Source organism: Ochlerotatus camptorhynchus, unplaced genomic scaffold (assembly GCF_037179485.1).
Source record: "Ochlerotatus camptorhynchus isolate MF236.1 unplaced genomic scaffold, CSIRO-AGI_Acam_v1.1 ptg000094l, whole genome shotgun sequence".
Taxonomy (NCBI): domain Eukaryota; kingdom Metazoa; phylum Arthropoda; class Insecta; order Diptera; family Culicidae; genus Ochlerotatus; species Ochlerotatus camptorhynchus.
Window position 1 is genome coordinate 3,172,075 of NW_027040584.1, and position 18,777 is coordinate 3,190,851.

At 43.3% G+C, this 18,777-nt stretch overlaps 1 protein-coding gene across 3 annotated transcripts in view; it reads right to left on the reverse strand.

Annotated features, from left to right (window-relative positions):
• mud (mushroom body defect) overlaps positions 1-18,777 on the reverse strand; it is a 76,126-nt gene that overhangs the window by 45,257 nt on the left and 12,092 nt on the right. For 2 of the 3 annotated variants that reach the window (XM_065218823.1, XM_065218822.1), the window contains exon 4: positions 9,697-15,129. In XM_065218823.1, coding sequence (XP_065074895.1) covers positions 9,697-15,129 — 5,433 coding nt within the window. Of the gene's footprint in view, positions 1-9,174; positions 9,498-9,696; positions 15,130-18,777 lie in introns of those variants that run through there. The other variant, XM_065218824.1, reaches the window with a different exon arrangement.

Below are 18,777 nucleotides of genomic sequence, written 5' to 3' on the forward strand. Positions count from 1 at the left end.
CCATTTGCTGTTTTTGCGCATAGGCCAGTTGAATTTCAGTTGAAAGCAACGCAAGACAGTCGCTCGTTCCTTTGCCTCTCCGAAATCCAAATTGCGTATCTGAAAGTAAACCATTCGACTCGACCCATTTGTCTAGACGAAAAAGAATCATTTTCTCCAACAATTTCCGTATACAGGATAGCATCGCGATGGGACGGTACGAGTTATAATCCGACGCGGGTTTACCGGGTTTTCGAATGGCGATAACTCTTACTTGCCTCCAATCATCCGGAACAATGTTGTGCTCCAGAAATTGATTGAATAAGTTCAACAAGCGTCTCTTCGTGACGTCTGGGAGTACTCCTTGTCTTCGTTGACCGGTGATGACGCGTTTCGCATTCTCCTGCCGACATTCCAGAGCGTTCTCATGGAAGTCTCTCGTGACAAACCATCGACGAACCGACGCCACTAACCGCGTTTTTTGGCTTTAATCAAGCTCTTAAAAGTTTTCTCGAGGTCGGTGTACCGCTCGAAGTCCCCGACCTTACCGTGTTTGCGGAAGCGTTTAAACGAGGCGGACTTCTCGCTGTTTGCGTCGGTGCAATGATGGCAGTTCCTCTTCTGCTATGATCAACGTTGGCAATGACGTTGAATCCAGACAGAGTAAGCTGCTCATTTGCTATCTCCTGGAGGAAAACGATGTCAAGATCCATCGTTCGGATAAACGTTCAAAGTGCGTCCAGTTTGGTTGTATTCGTGATGGTGTGTGCCTTAGTGAACGTATGACGTCTTAGTGTGTCTTATAGCGAATTTGTTTATTATCTAGGTTGGAACCAGTTCCAACCCGTGTGAACCCGAGTTTATTGTCAGTACGAACCTCAACCCGAACCAGGTCAGAAAAACAAGCGTTAACATTGACGTTTGACAGGCAACAAGCAGATCCAATCTTGATACCCGATCCAGGTTGGAACTGAATCAAAAACAAATTCGCTATTAGTGAAAATAGACGAGTCGGTTTCATTACCGTCGCTCTTTGGATGCGAATCCGATTTTCGCGTTACTCGTGTCCATGAGTTGCTGCTGTTTTCTCCTTGCTGCACGTTTAACAGTATGAGGTGGTATTGTGCTGCCACTTGTGCACGGATCCACATCTGTTGACATTGGTTCCTGTGCTTGTCGCTGTTATTGATTTCCAGACTTCGGAGACTGTGACCTCGGGGCAAGCGGCTTCGAAGCAAGAGGCTTAGAAACGTTTGGTCTTGGACGCTGGGGCTTCGGGTTTTTTATGACTTCAGCATATGAGGAGCTGTTAGTCGCCAATTTTTGTTCTGCACACAAGAGATGCCGTACATAAGCAATTCAGTCAAGGTTCGTTTGGGGGTGGTCTCATTTTCATCCCGAGTCATTTTGTTAGTCACTAGAAATAACCCAGGTTGCTTGGTTATCTATTTGTATGCCTCTTTTCACACCTACTCGATAATAGTCCCGTGGTTTCACAAAATCGCCATTTCAAATTCTGAAAAGTGACAAGTTTCAATGCAAATATTTCGGTTAAGGGTCACGTGGGGACGGTCTGGTTCCTTCACCATTTCATTGTATTTTCTTGTACTTTCAATTGCTTAAAGAATGGCCTGTTCGTTTTTGCCTGTTTGGAAGTTATTGGTATTGGAAGTTGGGTAATTTTCAATCAAAAAATGTGAATAACTTTTCAAATATTGACGATAGCAATATGCAGTCTTCTAAAAAGATATGTAATTTGATATTTCTAACATCTTTGTAGAACATGAGAAACATGTAGAAATATTCTAGAAAAAGTTACAGATACAAAAATGATTTTAACGATGTCTCCACAAAAAACCTTTATATTAGCAGTTTTAATAGATAAAAAGATATAGTCTTCAGCAAACTTGTTCACAGTAATGTTTTCTACAGCTTTGCCTGACACAATTATTTTGTATCTGATCATATTAAAAAAAAAATTGAATCTCACTTTTAGGTGGATTAATCTTTAATTTTCTTTTACCATAAGAAGAAATGTTGTAACTCGAGAAACTTCTCAGAAGACACCTAGTACCTTTAATCAACAATTTCAGCGTAAGTAAAAAAAGCGCGTTTTTTGATACCCTTGGCACCACTGTGCAGCGTTGCCAGATTGTTTTCACGATTATCGGTATCAAATGATTAAAAATCGGTATTTATCGGTATTCACTATTTTAATTAATTCGACAGTGAGCAAGTATAAGGCGTAAACGTGATGATCGATTCTCTTCGTCGATTTTCTCTTTTGTTAATAATTCGCTTGGATTAACGATTCTCGGTGCGTTTGCTGGTGCATTTGAAACACCGACAAACCGACATGAAACTTAAACTTAACTCTTGATCGAAAATCCATAACAGCGGATTCAAATGTGCAGCGATCCCATCTGTCAAAACCATACAAGTTTTTATCTAGATAAAAATAATTAGACCGGAATAGATTAGACACGAACCAACTCATACATTTTGCATGCGTGTTCGTGGCTAGGATACACATTTTCGCGAACACGGCGGCAGATGTCAGTTTTGTGCTTTGACCAGAAATTTGATGGTACTTTGTATGGTCATTCATGTCGGTTTGTCGGTGTTTGAAACCAATACAATCTGTTACAGCACTGCATTGAACAAATTCCAGAAAATTGTTTCACTTAGCTGTAGCAATGTAAAGAGAAAACCGATGAAGAGAATGGATCATCGCGTGTACGCCCTTATGCATGCTCACTGTCGAATTGTAATTTTTTTCAAACTTTTGGACTAAAATCGAAAGATGTACTTTCCATGTAAGTCGGAAGAAACTTCTGGGAAATATTTGAATTAGTTTCTTGATGGTACCGACAAAACTTCCAGAGGATGAATAAAAAAGATGACGTGGAGAAACTTTTGGCAATTTTTTATTAGAAACTTGCGGAAAAAATCCAGAAGTCAGAAAAGTTTGGAAATCGGAAGCCAATCCCGGAGGAGCCATTTCCAGGGAAAGTTAGGAGAAGCTCGGAAAAACCTTCCAATAAGTCGGAAAAAACCTACGGATAGTGACTTATGTAGAAACTTCCAGAGGAAGACGAAAAAAAAACTTCTGGGAGAACTCGATAGATACATCCGGAAGAACTTTAATTGAACTTCTTGGAGAAGACCGAAGAAACTTTCATTAGACACTGGGAGAAACTTCCTAAGGTAGATTGGAAGAAACTTCTGGAAAAAGTCGGACGCCAGAGGGCTTACGGAACAGTCGAAAGATACTTCAAGGAGAAGATGGGGAAATATCTAGAAGAAATAGATTTCTGGGGATGTTAGCACAATATTCCCTGAAATTCCTCACATTCTCTATTGATCCAGCAATTTTCCTGATATTCATAAAACATCCCTGAAAATCCCACAATGTTCCTGAAGTTTTCGGAACATTCCTGAATTGCACTTAGGAATATCCCATAATTCTTCGGAACTCCTTGAAAGTTCTTGCAAATTTCCTAAAGCTAATGGGGCTGTTTTGAAGTTCTCTGATCATTAGAGTGATGCAAAATTTGAAATTTTCGCTCCACAATACTTAAACGATTCCAAATCAGATCCTGACTAACCTCTCAAAATTTGAACCCATTTATTGAGAAACTGAGATGGCACAAACCATTTGAAGTTTGTATGGGAATTACTATGGGCAAACCAAGATTTTTGTTCATGTCGATCTAATAATTCACCATATCGTTCTGCTTCAAAAACTTTCATTTGTACTTGTAGGAAATTTTCCCAGTTACAACTTTGCTCAAGACCACTTTTTGATTAAATGCAAGGATCGAAAGTTATCAATGGTTCAATGCGCTGATGTCTTATGATCATGCTCAATCAACTGCTCAACAGGCAACATTGGTAAAAATACAGTGTTGCCTACAGAGCAGCTGCTTGATCATGTCATAAGTTTACCAATCTCTTAAATAATTAATAACTTTTTCCTGTCTCGTTTTACATAGAAACGATCTTCAGCAAAGTTGTAGCTGAGAAAATTTTCTATAATAATAGTTATCGAACTGTTTCGCAGCTCAATATGGAAAAAGACAAGAAGGTAATGAACAAAAAGTTGTGATTTCCCATAGTAATTTACATGTAAACTTCAAATGGCTTGTGCGAAGTCTGTTTTTAACCAAATGAGTTGTAACTTTGGGAGGCTTATCAGGACCCGATTTGAAACCATTTAAGCACTGTGGAGCGAAAAAGTCAAATTTTGCATCAGTCTACTGATCATCCTCGAAGTACTCGTAACTTCCCTGGTTATTATGGAACTACCGGAAAATCTCTTATCTTCTTTAAAAGTTCTTAGCGCTTTATTTTTTTAATTAATGAACATCAGCATTCTCTGATCTTCCCGATTTATTTTTTAATTTTATTTTTTAAAGTTCTCGAAACTGCCGATAAAAAACACAGAACTTTCCTTAAAATGTTCTCACAATTTTTTAATGTTCATGTAACTCCCCTTCCGTTTCTAAAATTTTCATGAACTTCTCGGATCTTAACTGAAGTTTTCGGAAATTCCTGAGCTTTTTTTTTATCTAGTTCGTTTATCGCGATAGCTTAACGGAGCCGATAATTCATTGTTCACTGTGTGTAACAAAATTCACTTAATTTCCTGAGCTTCTTGGAGCTCAATAAAAGGTGCAGAAATTTCTTTGAGTTTAAATGTACTAATGCTTCCCTAAAGTTATCTTAATCCTCCTAAAACAAATGGAACTATTCTGAAACCATTATATTTCTTTGTGTTAAGTTCTTTGGTATTGTGAAGTTTCCAAAATATTACAGTTTCCTTGAGTTCATTGCAGTTCTCTGGGCTTTCATGAGATTCCCGGGATTTCCCCGGATTTGAACAGTGGTAAATGAAACTGTCTTTAATTTATTGGAACCTAAGCTAACCCAAAAGTTCGAACTGTTCTGAAGTTTCAGAACTTCTGAAAAGTTCCTGAAGTTTTTCCTGAGACTAATGGAACCGCAATAAATCTCTGGAAGTATTTCTGAAGTTTCGGGGAAGTTGAAAAAACTGACTGGAGGAGACGGAATAACCTTTCGAGCGAAGCCAGAAGAAGCTTCCAAGGGAAGTCGAAATAGCTTTCCGGAAGGAATCGGAAAATAATTTACAGGGTAAGGTAGACGGAAATTCCTAGGTTGGAAAGTTGCAAGAAATTTCGAAGAGAAGATTAAAGAAATTTCAGGAAGTTCAAAAATTAACATTTTTATGGATCTAATTTTCCACTGAAGAAAAGTATTTCCCGATTTCCAGAAATTACTGGGATAAGCCATCATCTGTTTTTCGACTGCTTGGTAATCGAAAATGGCGAGGAAATGAAAGCATTAGTTGAAAGAGTATCAAGCATAAGGAATTTAAGAAGATGTTACTTTTTTAGAGCAGGCTCAAAAATTTTAATTTTCAGAAAACTTTTATCTCACAATAGTTTCCACTAACAATTCAGTGCGGGCAGGCAGTAATCATTTTGATTATTAATAAAAAAAAATCGGTATAAATCGGTATTTTAACTTATAAAACGGTATTCTGAGAAACATTATCTATACATCGGCATCAAGTTAGAAAATCGGTATATCTGGCAACGCTGGTTTGCACTGACAAAAAGTTCGGTTTCGCACCGATAATAAACGAATTAGCTATCAATCTCACCACAGTTTGGAGAGATTTGCAGCTGGTGAGTTTTTTAAGCTTGATATTCCGAGCTGTGGCATCACAGCTTGCAATATCAACCGCAGTTGTGTGATTTTTGATTTTTTTTTCTACGAAAATCAAGCGTGATCTAGGGCTTTGGTGAGATTTGATACTTTGATATGTTTCCAACACTGGTCATCCGTACGATACGTTCACCAGTGGGAGGCCAAGAAAAAAGTGTTTCTCGTTTGATAACTCATCTCGGATCGAGAGTATTTCTCCGTACGCGTTAAGGACTTTCGCTATTTCCTCGCTCGTGACGTCCGCGGACAGGTTAAAGAGCCTTACTACAACTGCTATACGGTTTTCCGTCGTCTGTCAGCTCGTGCTGGTTGTCGTTGTCCTCTACGATTTTTTGCGATACTTCGAGGCTAGCGGCTTTATGTGGTGTTTACACTTAGGCTAGTTCACTAGCGCTAATGAGCTCGCTGCTAGCAAAAACGCTCACCAGCATAATGTAAACAGGGCATCAGCGTCTACCAGCATGAAATATGTGTATATGGCTGAACTGTTAGCAATATACAAAGCAGTTCGTCTTATTAAGAACTCTACGAAAGGAAAATAGAGGCTGACTGAAAGTAAATTGGTACGCACAAAAAGACCTGTAATTCGTGATTCAATAGGTTTAAGAGTCCATTAATGGTTGGTTTACAGCACTTTTATTACAACTTTAAAATTACAGCATTAGATGGTTACATTTCTCCCGTTCGAACGAAATCTCGAACCTTCCTCTTGATGGAGCCCATCAGCGCCCGCACAGTGGAAACGGACACAGAATCAGCGCATTTCTTCCATTTTGCCCGCTTTTGCTGGGTGTCCTTGACTGCCCTGCCGCTTCGTCGAAGTCGCTGATTGAAAATATTTTTCGATTGGTTGAAGTTCCGGGCAATTCGGAGGATTCATTAGCTTGGGGACAAAATCGATCTTGTTGGCAACATACGACTCCAGAACCACCTTGGAGTAGTGGCAGCTGGCCAAATCGGGCCAAAAGATGACTTTGCCCCTATGCTTGCGGATGAACGGCAATACACGCTTTTTCAGGCATTCTTCTATGTAAACTTGGGATGTCATCGTCGAGGATGTGACGAATGGTTCCGTGTTCAGGCCACAGCTGCAAATCGATTGCCCCACGTCTAGTCGCGATGTAAAATGTTTGAGCCTTGCACACTTTTGGCCACGGAATTCTGCTTCATGTGCCGGTTCGGATTTATACTGGCTTTGTACGACTTGTATCCTTCCCTGGTAAGGATGTTCCGCACCGTTTGAAAATTGGTGTTGTACCTTCTGGCCACATCTCGGATTGAAAGACCGGGGTTGGCTTCAACGCATCTTAACACCTTGCTGCGCAGCTGACGATCCCTGGTTCCAATTTTTTTTCGTAGGTCCGCTGATTCTTTTCCACACTCAGGGTTTCTTTATAGGTTTTGAGCACTCGACAAACTGTTGTTTTCGGCATCTTCAGCACTTTAGCCAACAACCAACTACTTTGATCAAACTTGCACCAGTTGTTCTCTATAGAAGTGTTAACAAACCACTGTCAAAAAATTTCGATTCCCAACACTAGAGGCGTGCTAGCGGCGCGCGAAGGGCGTACCAATTTACTTTTAGTCAGTCTTTACCTCGTGATATTAGATAGCATGAGTGCACTTAAATGTCTTCAAACAACCAGGATAGAATCTTCGGCTCTGATGGCTTGATATGCAATAAAACAAGGTGTTGCCGAAGCCGAGCTAGGTGGCTCCACAATCGCATTCCTATGGGTTCCTTCTCATGGAGGAGTCGTAATGAACGAACAAACTGATCGGTTAACTAAAGAAGCCTGTACTAGTGGTGTGGAGGATTGTTATGAGCTTAGCGGTTTTGACATATTCGGAAATGCAAAAAAATTGAAATTTTATAATCTGGACAAATTTTGACTTGATTATACGGAACTACAACAAAATCAATATATTAGGGATTTCGTCAACAATAATTGAACAGTTAAAGTTTTCGTGTCATACTTTACACACTGATTTTTATGGTGAAAGGTGATAAAATCCACAAAAGGCCGCTATTTTGGTTAATTTGCCTTTTTAATGGCACGAATTACGGCTGAAAATCACTTAAAAAATGATGGCGCGAATCTCAGAAACTATAAAAAATTCGTGTTCGAAACTTAAATCACTCTATTGCTGCACTGCAGCATACATGTGATTGCGATTTCCTGCACGAAATCTTTATATTTTTTATATTCCTGCCATCGAAAATTCGAAGTGGCGAGTCAATAAAAAAACAAAATAGCGGCCATTTGTGGATTCTATTAACTTTCTTTCTAACACAATTACCCAAACCCAGCTGTGATTTGATGTGAGCTTTTAAATGCAAATTCTTTACTCTCGACATTGGTCGTAAAAAATTACTTTTGTTACTAAATTTTAAGAAGACTTTTTAATGAAGTGACTGACTTGAAAATAGTGATATATAGCCACTAAAAAGTGACCCGCAACCAGCCCTGCAAGGTACTGCCAATCAGTGTTGTTAACTTTTCATGGAAACCCGTAGAATTTGATGGTCGGTCCGTAGATCCATAGTAAATCTAAAAATCCGTAGATCTACGAATAAACCCGTAGAACTGATCACACTGGGTACTGCATTTTTTCACTCAATCGGATCATGTTTGTCGCTTTTTTCCTCTGTTTGTCGCTTAGGCGTCTCCCTCTTATGGAGCAAGGCTGATGATTTGCTTTCTCCGATGGAACCTTGACTCGGGAACAGCGAATCCAAACTCATAAAGCAATCAACGAAACAACAATTTGGTCGTTTTCTTCCACCGGCCCGAGCGAGCTATATTGCAAAGGAGGTTTTTCATGACAAAAAGGGTAGAATATTATATAAGTATTGCTTTCCATATCTGACATAGCGTTATCGTTCGGGCTCGTTGATCGCTTGTCATTTTGAGATATTGTTGATTCCTTGCTCGAGAAGCGTTTCCCTCGTTTGAGGCCAAATTTCTCATTTGCCTTGTTTGATCGAATCTTGTCCGTTGCTTAGGCGTTTTCCTCATTTAAGACACTATGGTTGTACTTGACTGCCCCGATCTGATGCTCGGGTTTCTTGTTTGCCTACCCGGCCTATCCTATTCAAATTTTATTGTACGTAGGTTGAGCGTCTCCCTCCTTTGAGATGAATTTTATCATTTACTTGCCCCAATCGAACCTTGTACCTCGTTTGAGGCCAGATTTCCCATTTGCCTTCTTCTATCGAATCTTATTCGTTGCTTAGGCGCATCTCCGTCTTCTCGAATTGTCGTCCCTTGAGACGAGGTACCCATTTCTTTTGAGGAAAATTGTTCTGTTCAAGGTAACTATAAATTTATTTACTAAAAACATAAAATGTGTACAACGTTCCGTCAAAAACACTAAAAAACGGATAAAACTTCAGTCATGCAATAAATAAATAGAAGTAAAATCTTTGTACAATTCCCGTGCCATCAGTGAAACGGTGGCACTGCCGGTTTAAAATTAAGTTCCAGCTCGGCATCTCTCAGCGACCGCTTAATGTATCCGAGCAGCAAAAGGTTTACGATCAGTATCATCAGAGGATATTTGATCACTTTGAAAACCATTCGCTTCCACCGACTTGAGATGGCAGGCCGTCCGCTCTTTTCAGTACAATTCTGTACTGGTTCTGCTGCTGCTGTTGCTGGTGCAACAGGCTCGATAGCTGCCGTAGCTTGTGATACCGTTTCCGGTAACAGTAGGTCGTCCTCAGGGTCAGCACTAGTACTAGACACAATAGCAGATTGAACAATCTGGAAATAAGGAAGACACATAGAGTGAAACAAGCACCGTTTCGAGAACTAATCAAAACTTTCATGCGTTAGAAATGAGCATAGCAGGATAAGGATGGGTTGTAAATTCCAGATGTTCAATGGCTACTATTGTTTCTAGTGTGAATAGATTGAGGACGACACAATGTGGACAACAGAATAGAACAAAAACAGTACTCACCATTTTTTCCTTCATCTTCTCCAGCTTGCCCTCGTACTCGATGCGTACTTCCTTTAGCTTTTCGTCCGCTAGCTTGGTAACATCTTCGAGCTTCCTAGTCAACAACTGCATATCTTGCTTCCATTTCTGTTCCTGCTCTTCGGACACCTTTCGGTGCTTAATCAACTTCGCCCTCAGTATGTCATTGTCCCTGATGCCCTTTTCGTTGATATCGCGCTCCTTCTGATGCAGCTCTTCCAGTTGCTTCATCTTCACTTCGTACTCTTTGTACTTATCCAGCTGCTTCAGCAGTGTAGATGCCTTAGAATTGTCCTCCATGTGACTAATTTCCGTCTTACTCAGCGATTCCTCCAACTTTTCAATCTTCTTACTTTGCTCGGTATTCTTTAGCTCCAAATTAAGCATCTTATCCTGCTGCAATTCCTGCGTCGACTTCAATCTACTATTCTCGATCTTCAACGTATGCAGCGTCTCTTTCAGTGTTGTCATATCCGAATGCATCACATCCAGCTCCTGTTGTTTCACCTTCAAACTTTCCCTCAAATGATCCATACTCTCTTGCATTGCTTTCTGCTGGATTTCGTTCTGTTCGATTGCCTCGTTCAGTTCTTCCTTCTTGGCCTCCAGCTCAGACTTCTCCACCTTCAGCTGCATAAATTCGTGCGACAACGAATCCATCTGCTGGTTCTTTCCGAACAACCCATCCATTTCACGCTTCAATTTTTCCATTTGCTTCTCCTGTTCGACCAGCCGTTTCTCCTTAGCTGCCAGTAGTGACTTGCAACTTTCCTGAGCCTGCACCAATCGACTGTTCTCTTGGCGCAAGTCTTGAACAGTCCTGTCCAGCTCCAGATGTTTCTCCGTCAACTCCCTGTTCGAGTCCCGTTCATTCAGGAACGCCTCATTCAGTGTATCATAATCCTGCAGTTGCTGTATCAACCGTCGATCCACATCATTGTTCTCCTCCTTAACCTTTTCCAACTCCGACTCGATCTTTCGCTTATCATCCCGAACCAGTTCCAGCTCGTTCTGCAATCGAACCAGTTGTGATTCAATTTCGTCCTTCTCGGCGACGATTGACTCGAAACCCGACACCTTCTTTTCCAACTGTGATTGGATGGATTTAACTTTCTCCAATCCCGCGGTTAGCTGATGTATCTCCGAGTCCTTCGCATCTATGAAATCCAGCTGATCGGTGACCTGTGCCTTTACGTTCGATAGCTGCTGAACGAGTAGCTGATTGGTGGATTCCACCGCCGATCGATCGGATTCCAGTTGATTCAGTTGAAGTTCGAGACGCTTCTTGGATTCGCTTGTCTCAGCGAGCTTTGCGGTTAGTTCTTCTGCCGTCTGTTCCTTGGAAAGCGTCAGCTTTTTCTGCGTTTCGAGCTCATCTTCCAAATTTCGCAGTTTTGATTCAAGGGATGTCTTTTCAGAGTTGAGTTCAGCAATCGACATCTTGAGTTCGGACGATTTAGCTTCCGAAGCGTTCAACGATTCGGACGCTGTGAAGATTTCCTGCTCCTTCAAGTGGATTTCCTTTGCAGCATGAGTTAGTTCTTTTGATCGATTGTCCAACTCATCGGTTAGCTGGAGTACCATCGATTCCAAGTTGCTCTTTTCCTTCAATGCTTGTTCCAAACGCTTTGAGGTTTCCTGCTGTTCGGTCTGAATATATTGAATGTTCTCAGTCTGCAGTAAAATCTCTTCTTGTTTCTGCTGCTGAGTTACCTCGATCTCCTTAACCTTTTCGACTAACTGCTTCTCAACCTCGGCCGATTCTTGCTCCTTCGCCTTCAACGATTCCTCAACCTCCCTTCGATTCTTGTTGGTCTCCTCGACCTCTGTAGCGAGTTTAACCACTTCGGCTTCCTTCTGCGCCAATCCTTCCTCCAGTTTCTTACTTTCCCCTTCCAGAGACTTGATCACCTGCTTCGATGCGTCAAGTGCTTTAACCGTTTCTTCGACAGTCATTTGCAGCTCCTGGTTCGTCTCCTGCAGCATTAAAACTTCACTTTCCTTAGTTGCTTTAATCTCCTCCATGCTAGTTAGCTCCTTCTTTAGTTCGTCGATCGCCTTCTTGTTCGATTCCTGTTCTTTACATAGGCACGTCTTCTCCGCTTCTAGATTAGCTCTCTCCACACGCAATTCATCGACCAGTTTCGACAACTCACCAACCTTACTTTCCACAGCACCCTTATCACCGAGCGCCACCTCCAGAACCTTCTTTGACTCCTCCAGCTCCTGAACCTTTCCGTCCAGTACGTTTCGTTTCTCATCCATCACCTTGAGCTTAACTTCCAACTCGGCGCGTTCCTTACTCAACGCTGTAGTCGTTTTCTCATGCTTCGCCTTTTGAGCCGCAGCTTCCTCGCGTTCCATCGACAGCTGTTTGAGCAACTTTCCGCACTGTTCGTCCAGCGATCCTTTGTCGTGATCGATCCGTTCGACCTCCGCTTCCAGTCGACACTTTTCCTCGCGCAGGGTATCTCTATCTTCTTCGACAAACGCAATCGATTCCGTCAGTTCTTGTACTCTTTCTACGAACTCTTGCTTCTCCGCTTCGATGGCGCTCTGTGTGTTCAATAGCTCTTCTTTTTCCATAGCTAACTGACCGAGTTCTTCTGCTGCCGTCGATAGTTTCGTATTGAGATCTTCGATTTGAGAGGACAACTCATCGGATTTTTCCTGTTCCTCTTCGAGGGATCGTTGCAAAGCGGCTTTGGTTTGCCGAACCGTAATTAAAAGCGTTGCCAATTCTTGGACCTTTTCTTCCAGCAGCTCCTTCTCACGACACAGTCGTGAAATGGTGTCGTTACGCTCTGCAAGTGCCACCTGTTCTTCCGCCAAATTTGCTTCCAAGCGTGTCTTCTCTTCTACCACTTGAGCCAATTCCAGGCGAATCGCTTGCAACTGATCTTCCAGTGCATCGTTTTCTTGGCATCTTCTGGCCGTTAGCTGTTTCTGCTCTTCCAGATCTGTCTGCATTTCCTTCAGATCGACCTCCAGTCGCGAACACTTAACTTCCATTTCATCACGCTCGCGGGAAACGTCTTTCAGATGTTTAATCTTTTCATCGAATTGCTGTTGCAGACCTGCACGAGATTCGTCCATTTCCTTGATTTCTACTAGCAATTTCTCCGAGTGAACTACAGCATCTTCGACCTGTTTTCTCTGCTCCGCTTCCCGCTTGTTTCCGTCTTCAAGCAACTTCGTCTTTTCAACAATCAACTCCTCGTAGCTACTCTCCAGTTCTTTGATTCTACCACCGTCCAAGTCCAGTCTAAATTCCATCTCTGCCAGCTGTTCTTCCAACCCAAAGCTTCGTTCTTCCATCGCTCCCTTTTCGGTATGCAGCTTCTGAACCGTCTGGTGCAAAGTCTTTTCCACTTCCATCAGTTTATCGTTCTCAATCTGCAGCGCTTTAAATTCGGCGTTCATTTTTCCGAGATTTTCCTCCAATTGCGTCTTCTCCAAACGCAGTTTGAACTGATACGCCGATAGTTTCGTGACCAGAGCTGAGAATTCCCCTAGCTTTCCTTGGAGGTTGACAATCTTGTCCAGATACTGATCTTCCAGCCGTTCAATATTAGTTTGAATCAACTCGAAACCGGACAGGAGAGAACGATTGACCGCGGTCAGAACGTCCTGTTCATTCTTCGCAGCAGCTAGTAGTTTTTGCTTTTCATCGATTCGACCGTTAAGCGATCGTTCCATCTCCTTCGATTGCTCGGATTGATTCGCAAGCAGTTGCTCCATGTTTTGTACTTGTGCTTCCAAGCTTTGAACTATTTCACAGTTCTTGCTCGATTCGCTTCGTTGTGCCGATAGGCTTTCTTCCAAAGCAAGTTTCTGTTGTTGAATTTGATTTCTTTCTTCGATCAGTTGTTGCTTTTCAATCTTGACTTGGTCAAGATTCTTGATAGTTTCGAGTAAGTTGCTGCTTTCATTGGACAGATTCTGTTGTAATTCCTCAAGCTTAATTGCCAACTGATTCTTCTCGTTGACAGTTTTCTGCTGCAGTTGTTCCATATCCTGTAGCGCGGTTAATTGAACTTCCAAGTTCGATTGAAGCGTTGCATTCGTTTCCTTTTCAACCGCTAATTCTTTAGCTTGAGAATCAAGTTCCTCTCGCACAGCGTGTAGAGTTTCCTCGCAAGATTGGAAATCCTCCGACTTATTATTCAGACTATCTTGCAATTCCAGTAACTCAGCAGACAGACCTTGTATGTTTTCTTCTAGATCGGCCTTCATTCTTTCCAATGAAGCCACACGATCGTCTCTCTCCGTCAGTGCTGTTTCACTTCTTCGCAACTGTTCGCTCAGCTGCCTGATCTTTTGTTCCGACTCATCTTGTCGTTCCTCCATTTCCCTCAGTTTGACGTCGCTGTTGCTGAGATCCTTTTCCAAGCCAACCTTTTCCATCGTGATCTTCATGTTCATCGTCGTCAAACGTTCCTTGTCGTCCTTCAGCGTGCGCAGCCGTTCTTTTAGGTCGTCCATCTTGTCGAACCATGACGAAAAATCGCTTCCCTCGTAGTCCTCATTCAGCGACAGCATCAGATAGTCAATCTTCTGCGTCAAAGATTCGTGGTCTCCCTTCAGGCTATTGAATTCCACATTTAGGTGCAGATTCTGCTGGCTCAAAGAATCCTTTTCCGAAATCAACTTCAACAGATCACGCTTCTGTCTGTTCAAGTCTTCGTCCAATGCTACATTCTTCCGTTGATATTCACTGGCTGTTTTCTGTACCAGCTCCAACTGTCTTTCAATATCCGCCGAATGGCTTTCGAGCTTACCCAGAACCTCCATCTTGGCCACCAGTTCCGTCTTAAGCGCCCTCACATCTTCCTCCAGTGCCTCGCTCTTGACTTCCAGTAGTTCCTTTCCTTCCTTGAACTTGCCCAGCTCCTCGAACAACGTCTGATAGCATGCCTTGAAAATGTTCATCTTCTCCACAAACCCAACATCCTGTGGGTTTGCACTTCCAAACGGCAACGCTCCGACCATATCGTCGTACAGCCGGAAGAAGCTTCCTACCAACCCGGAGACCCTAACTTTCTCCTGCTCGATCATGTCCAACGATCGCTTGAGCATACAATTCTCCGCTTCCTTCTCCTTTAGCTGCACATCCACCACCGCTTGGGCCATATTTTCCGGGCTGATACTGTAGCTCTTGCCGGATGCACCAACACTGCTGCCACCCGAGCTGAGTTCCAACCCATCGAAGGAGGTGTTCAAGTTCTCCGGCAGTGGATCGTTCTGCTTGAAGCGACTTTCTTCGATGAAGCGTTGCAGTTCTTCGTTGTTTTCCCGCAGGCACTTGATTACCTCGTCCTTCTCGGCGATGCACTCCGACAGGGATCCGAGGGAATTTTCCAGCTCCTGGATTTGGTCCTTGAGCTTGACGATCTGTACGTTGCGGTAGTTGACCTGATGAGGGAAAGAGAAACGAGAGATTTGTTAGACAGTGTTTCCGTGATTGAATTTGGCCGAATGCTAGTACCATCAAGATCATTCAACCATTTACCAACCAATTGAAAATCTTACTGAATTTGTAAAAGCCTAGTCCTGGAACCGGCAATGGGCTATTTTGATGAAGTCCACAATCATCCAAATGTGTTACATCTGGGAAGTTCCTTGAAACTATTAAACGAAGTTCTTAAAACTTCCAGGAAGTTGATTGAGTTTATCTGAAGTAAGGTCCCTGACAAACTGCTACGATATTCCAGATACGAAGATCCTTGGAATTCTAACAAGTAGAGATGCACCGAATATTCGGGCCGAATATCAGTCAAATTTGAAGTTGTTCGAATAGTCGGCTTTTCGAATAAAGAACGCTGTTATTCGGTCGAAAAATATAGATAGTTGAAAATTTCATAGAATATGTTGCCGAAGAGTGATGGGGTTGCATATTCTATACTTTACTAAACATTTGCGAATTTGTTTAAGCTTCTAAGAAATACCCTGAACTTCTACGAAGTTTGTCGAACTTATACAATGCACAGTGGTCCAGAATGGGACTTTAGCACCTTCTTCTACCTTGTGTTTTCTTCTCTTCAATAATGCGTTGCTGTTGATTGAGCAGTTCCTTTGCCGCCAAGCAGGTCGGATCTGCACGACTAAAATATTCGCTGCTGAACCTGGTTCCCGCTTGCTTGCTTCAGTCTCCAGGGTTGTCACGTCGAGTGTCGCCACTTCTTTATCAAGATCCTCAATTGCTTCCGCTGGTATCCAAACTTCTAACACTCCGATGATCTTCTTCCTGGTAGCGCTTTTCTTCGTCCTGCTTCCTGCTTTCGTTCTTCGTCCAGTTGTTGCTTCTCTGGCTGCTGCCGAGCGGAAGCGCTTAGGGCAGAAATTCATCCAGTGCCCATCCATCTTACAAAGAAAACACACATTCTTGTTCCCTTGATAGAATACATTCCCTTTCCGATTGAGGAAATGCAGTGATGTAGGAATTTGCTTTTCACATCCACATATACACCACTTACACCAGTGTACATGTCGAAGCAGGAATTTCTCCCGGACGACACGCTTTACTTCACTGTATTTTCCCGGCGCCTTGTGACAGATGGTCTTGTTTCAAATAGAAATAGGGTTGTTTAGAGGTATTGAGGTAAATACATATTCATATTCTGCATTAAAAATGGAACCGAAATCCAATGTTTCATCATTTTAGGTGCACTGGCACTATTTCAAATAAGAGTGATTACATTAGCAAAAATCACCATCTTAGCGCCCTTCAGAGGGACTTTGTATAGAAGCGAGCTGTCAACTAATAGATTTTCAAAAATAAAACTTTTAGATCTTGATTTAAAAATCGAGATGAATGTCTGTCTGTTGAAGCAAGCTGTCAACTAATAGATTTTCAAAAATAAAACTTTTAGATCTTGATTTAAAAATCGAGATGAATGTCTGTGATCGATAAAAATATCGTTGTGCTCAGAAAACGAAGCTCTTTCAGATGATAAATAAAAACTGATATTTTTCGAAATTAAACAACCTAATTTCAGCTAACCCACAAAACTAGATTGGAATGAATTTATAAACGAGGCGGGATTGCTGCAAATTGAACAGACCTTGCGGAAAGGTGTTCCACCGAATTTACAGGAAATCCTCGCATGGCCGGTCCGAAGTCTTGAGATGATCCGCTGGTCCTTGTACTTTTGGCTGTCCAGCCAGGAGCGTACGGTTTCCTTGATCTTCCTCAGGAAAGTGGTCCGCGACTGGAACCATTCCTGTTGTCAGGCTTCCATAAAGGTATTCATAATCCAACGCCTGACGTCTAGAAGGGGTACGTTCCTGGTGTAGCGGGGACGGGATGCACCAGATCCCGCCAGTCTGTCCGCAGCCTCGTTTTCGGGAACACCGCAGTGTCCGGGGATCCACGTAAAGACGGTTGAATGTGGGGCGTACCGTGTAATGGCTTGTATCCAGGGGTGGCTCGGGGCTTCGGCTTCCAGCGCTTGGATGACGCTGTGTGAGTCAGTTAATACGAGGATCGGTTGATCTGCCGGAGTGATGGCTGCGTCTAGAATAGCTGCGACTTCAGCGGAAAAGACGAAACACTCCTCCGGTAGACTTTGACTCGTTGCAGTGTTCGGGCCCTGCCACTCAGCTCGCGACCGCGATCCGTCCGTAAAGCGATGAACGTGCTCCGGATAAACCGACCCGAGAAGCTCTGCAACAGAACGTCTCAAAGCTACAGAGTTATTTCCGGATTGGAATCCACTCTTAATCCACTTATCTATTTGACGACGTTTGATCGCCAACTCTTCTCTCCATGCTAGTGGACCCTGGCCACCGGGGGGAGGTCACGGTTGGCTGCAGTGCGGAGGACTCTGTTCCCCTCGTTGAGGAGAAAGACCCTTTCGTTCCCGCATGTCTTAGCAGCGAGGGCAGCGGCTTTCGTAGCAATGGCTGCAGCAGATCGATAGCGGAAAGGGAGGATTCCGATTTCCACACATGCGGCGTCTGCAGGCGTGGAAGAAGGAAGGCCGGATACGATGCGTACGTAGGTATTGTATACGGGAGCGAGGATGTGGTTGAGCTTCTCGGTGGTTAAGCAGGTTATTTCGAGGCCGTACAAAAGACGACTGTCGATAACAGCCCGAGCGACACGAAGGCGGATCTTAGGTTGCTGGAGCGATGCAGGTGGAAGATTGTCCTGACTATGTTGATGCGGCTACGACAGTTTTCCTTCACCATCCTGAAGAGGAGAGCTGGAAACCAACCGAAAGCGCCCACCTGCTGACGGCGGAGACTGCTGCTTGAGCTATGTTCCTGGTCCGCTTAGTCGTTCGTCCCGTTACGACGATAAGTATGTCGTCGACATAAACGATTACGTGCACGTTCTTGGCCAATCAGCTGAATACCCCGTTCATTGCCACCAGGAATAGCGTTACCGCTATGACGGATCCCTGGGGCACTCCAGTTTCCTCGGGGAACGGATCCGAGCGAGTGTTCCCGACAGTCACCTGGAGGGTACGATCAAGGAGGAAATTCCGTACAAAATGTGTGATGTGACCTTCCAAGGTCCCAGCCGATAAGCTGCTGATGACATCAGGTGTCCATGTCCTGCTAAACGCCTTTGAAATAACAAGGGAGGCTAACTCCGCATGGTGACCGTTGTCCTGGGCTTCCTTAAGTGGAGGAGCCGTGTCCTTGCCGGAACGCATGTTGCCGTTCGTCAAGGAGGCCGTTCAACTCCAGGAACTGCTCAAGACGACGATTTACCGTTCTCTCCATCACTTTTGCCGCGCAGCAAGTGAGCGCAATCGGCCTAGGAGGAGGCTTCTTTACTCGCCGTGTTGTTCTTCGGAATGAGCACAACCAAGCTTTGTTTCCAGAGGTCCGGAAACGAGTCAGTGAGCCATAGATCGTTGAAGAGGGCGAGTAGCCTCGTTTTTCCGTCGAGGGAGAGGTTTTTTAATACCGGGTATCCAATCTCGTCTACTACTGCCGAGGGCAAATTGAAGCTCCCGGAATGTAAGAGCTTCGTTGATCTGGAGAGCAGGAACATCGGGTGGAATTCGCAAGTCGCGAATGCTGCTTGTGGAAGGTTTGACGCACTGGACG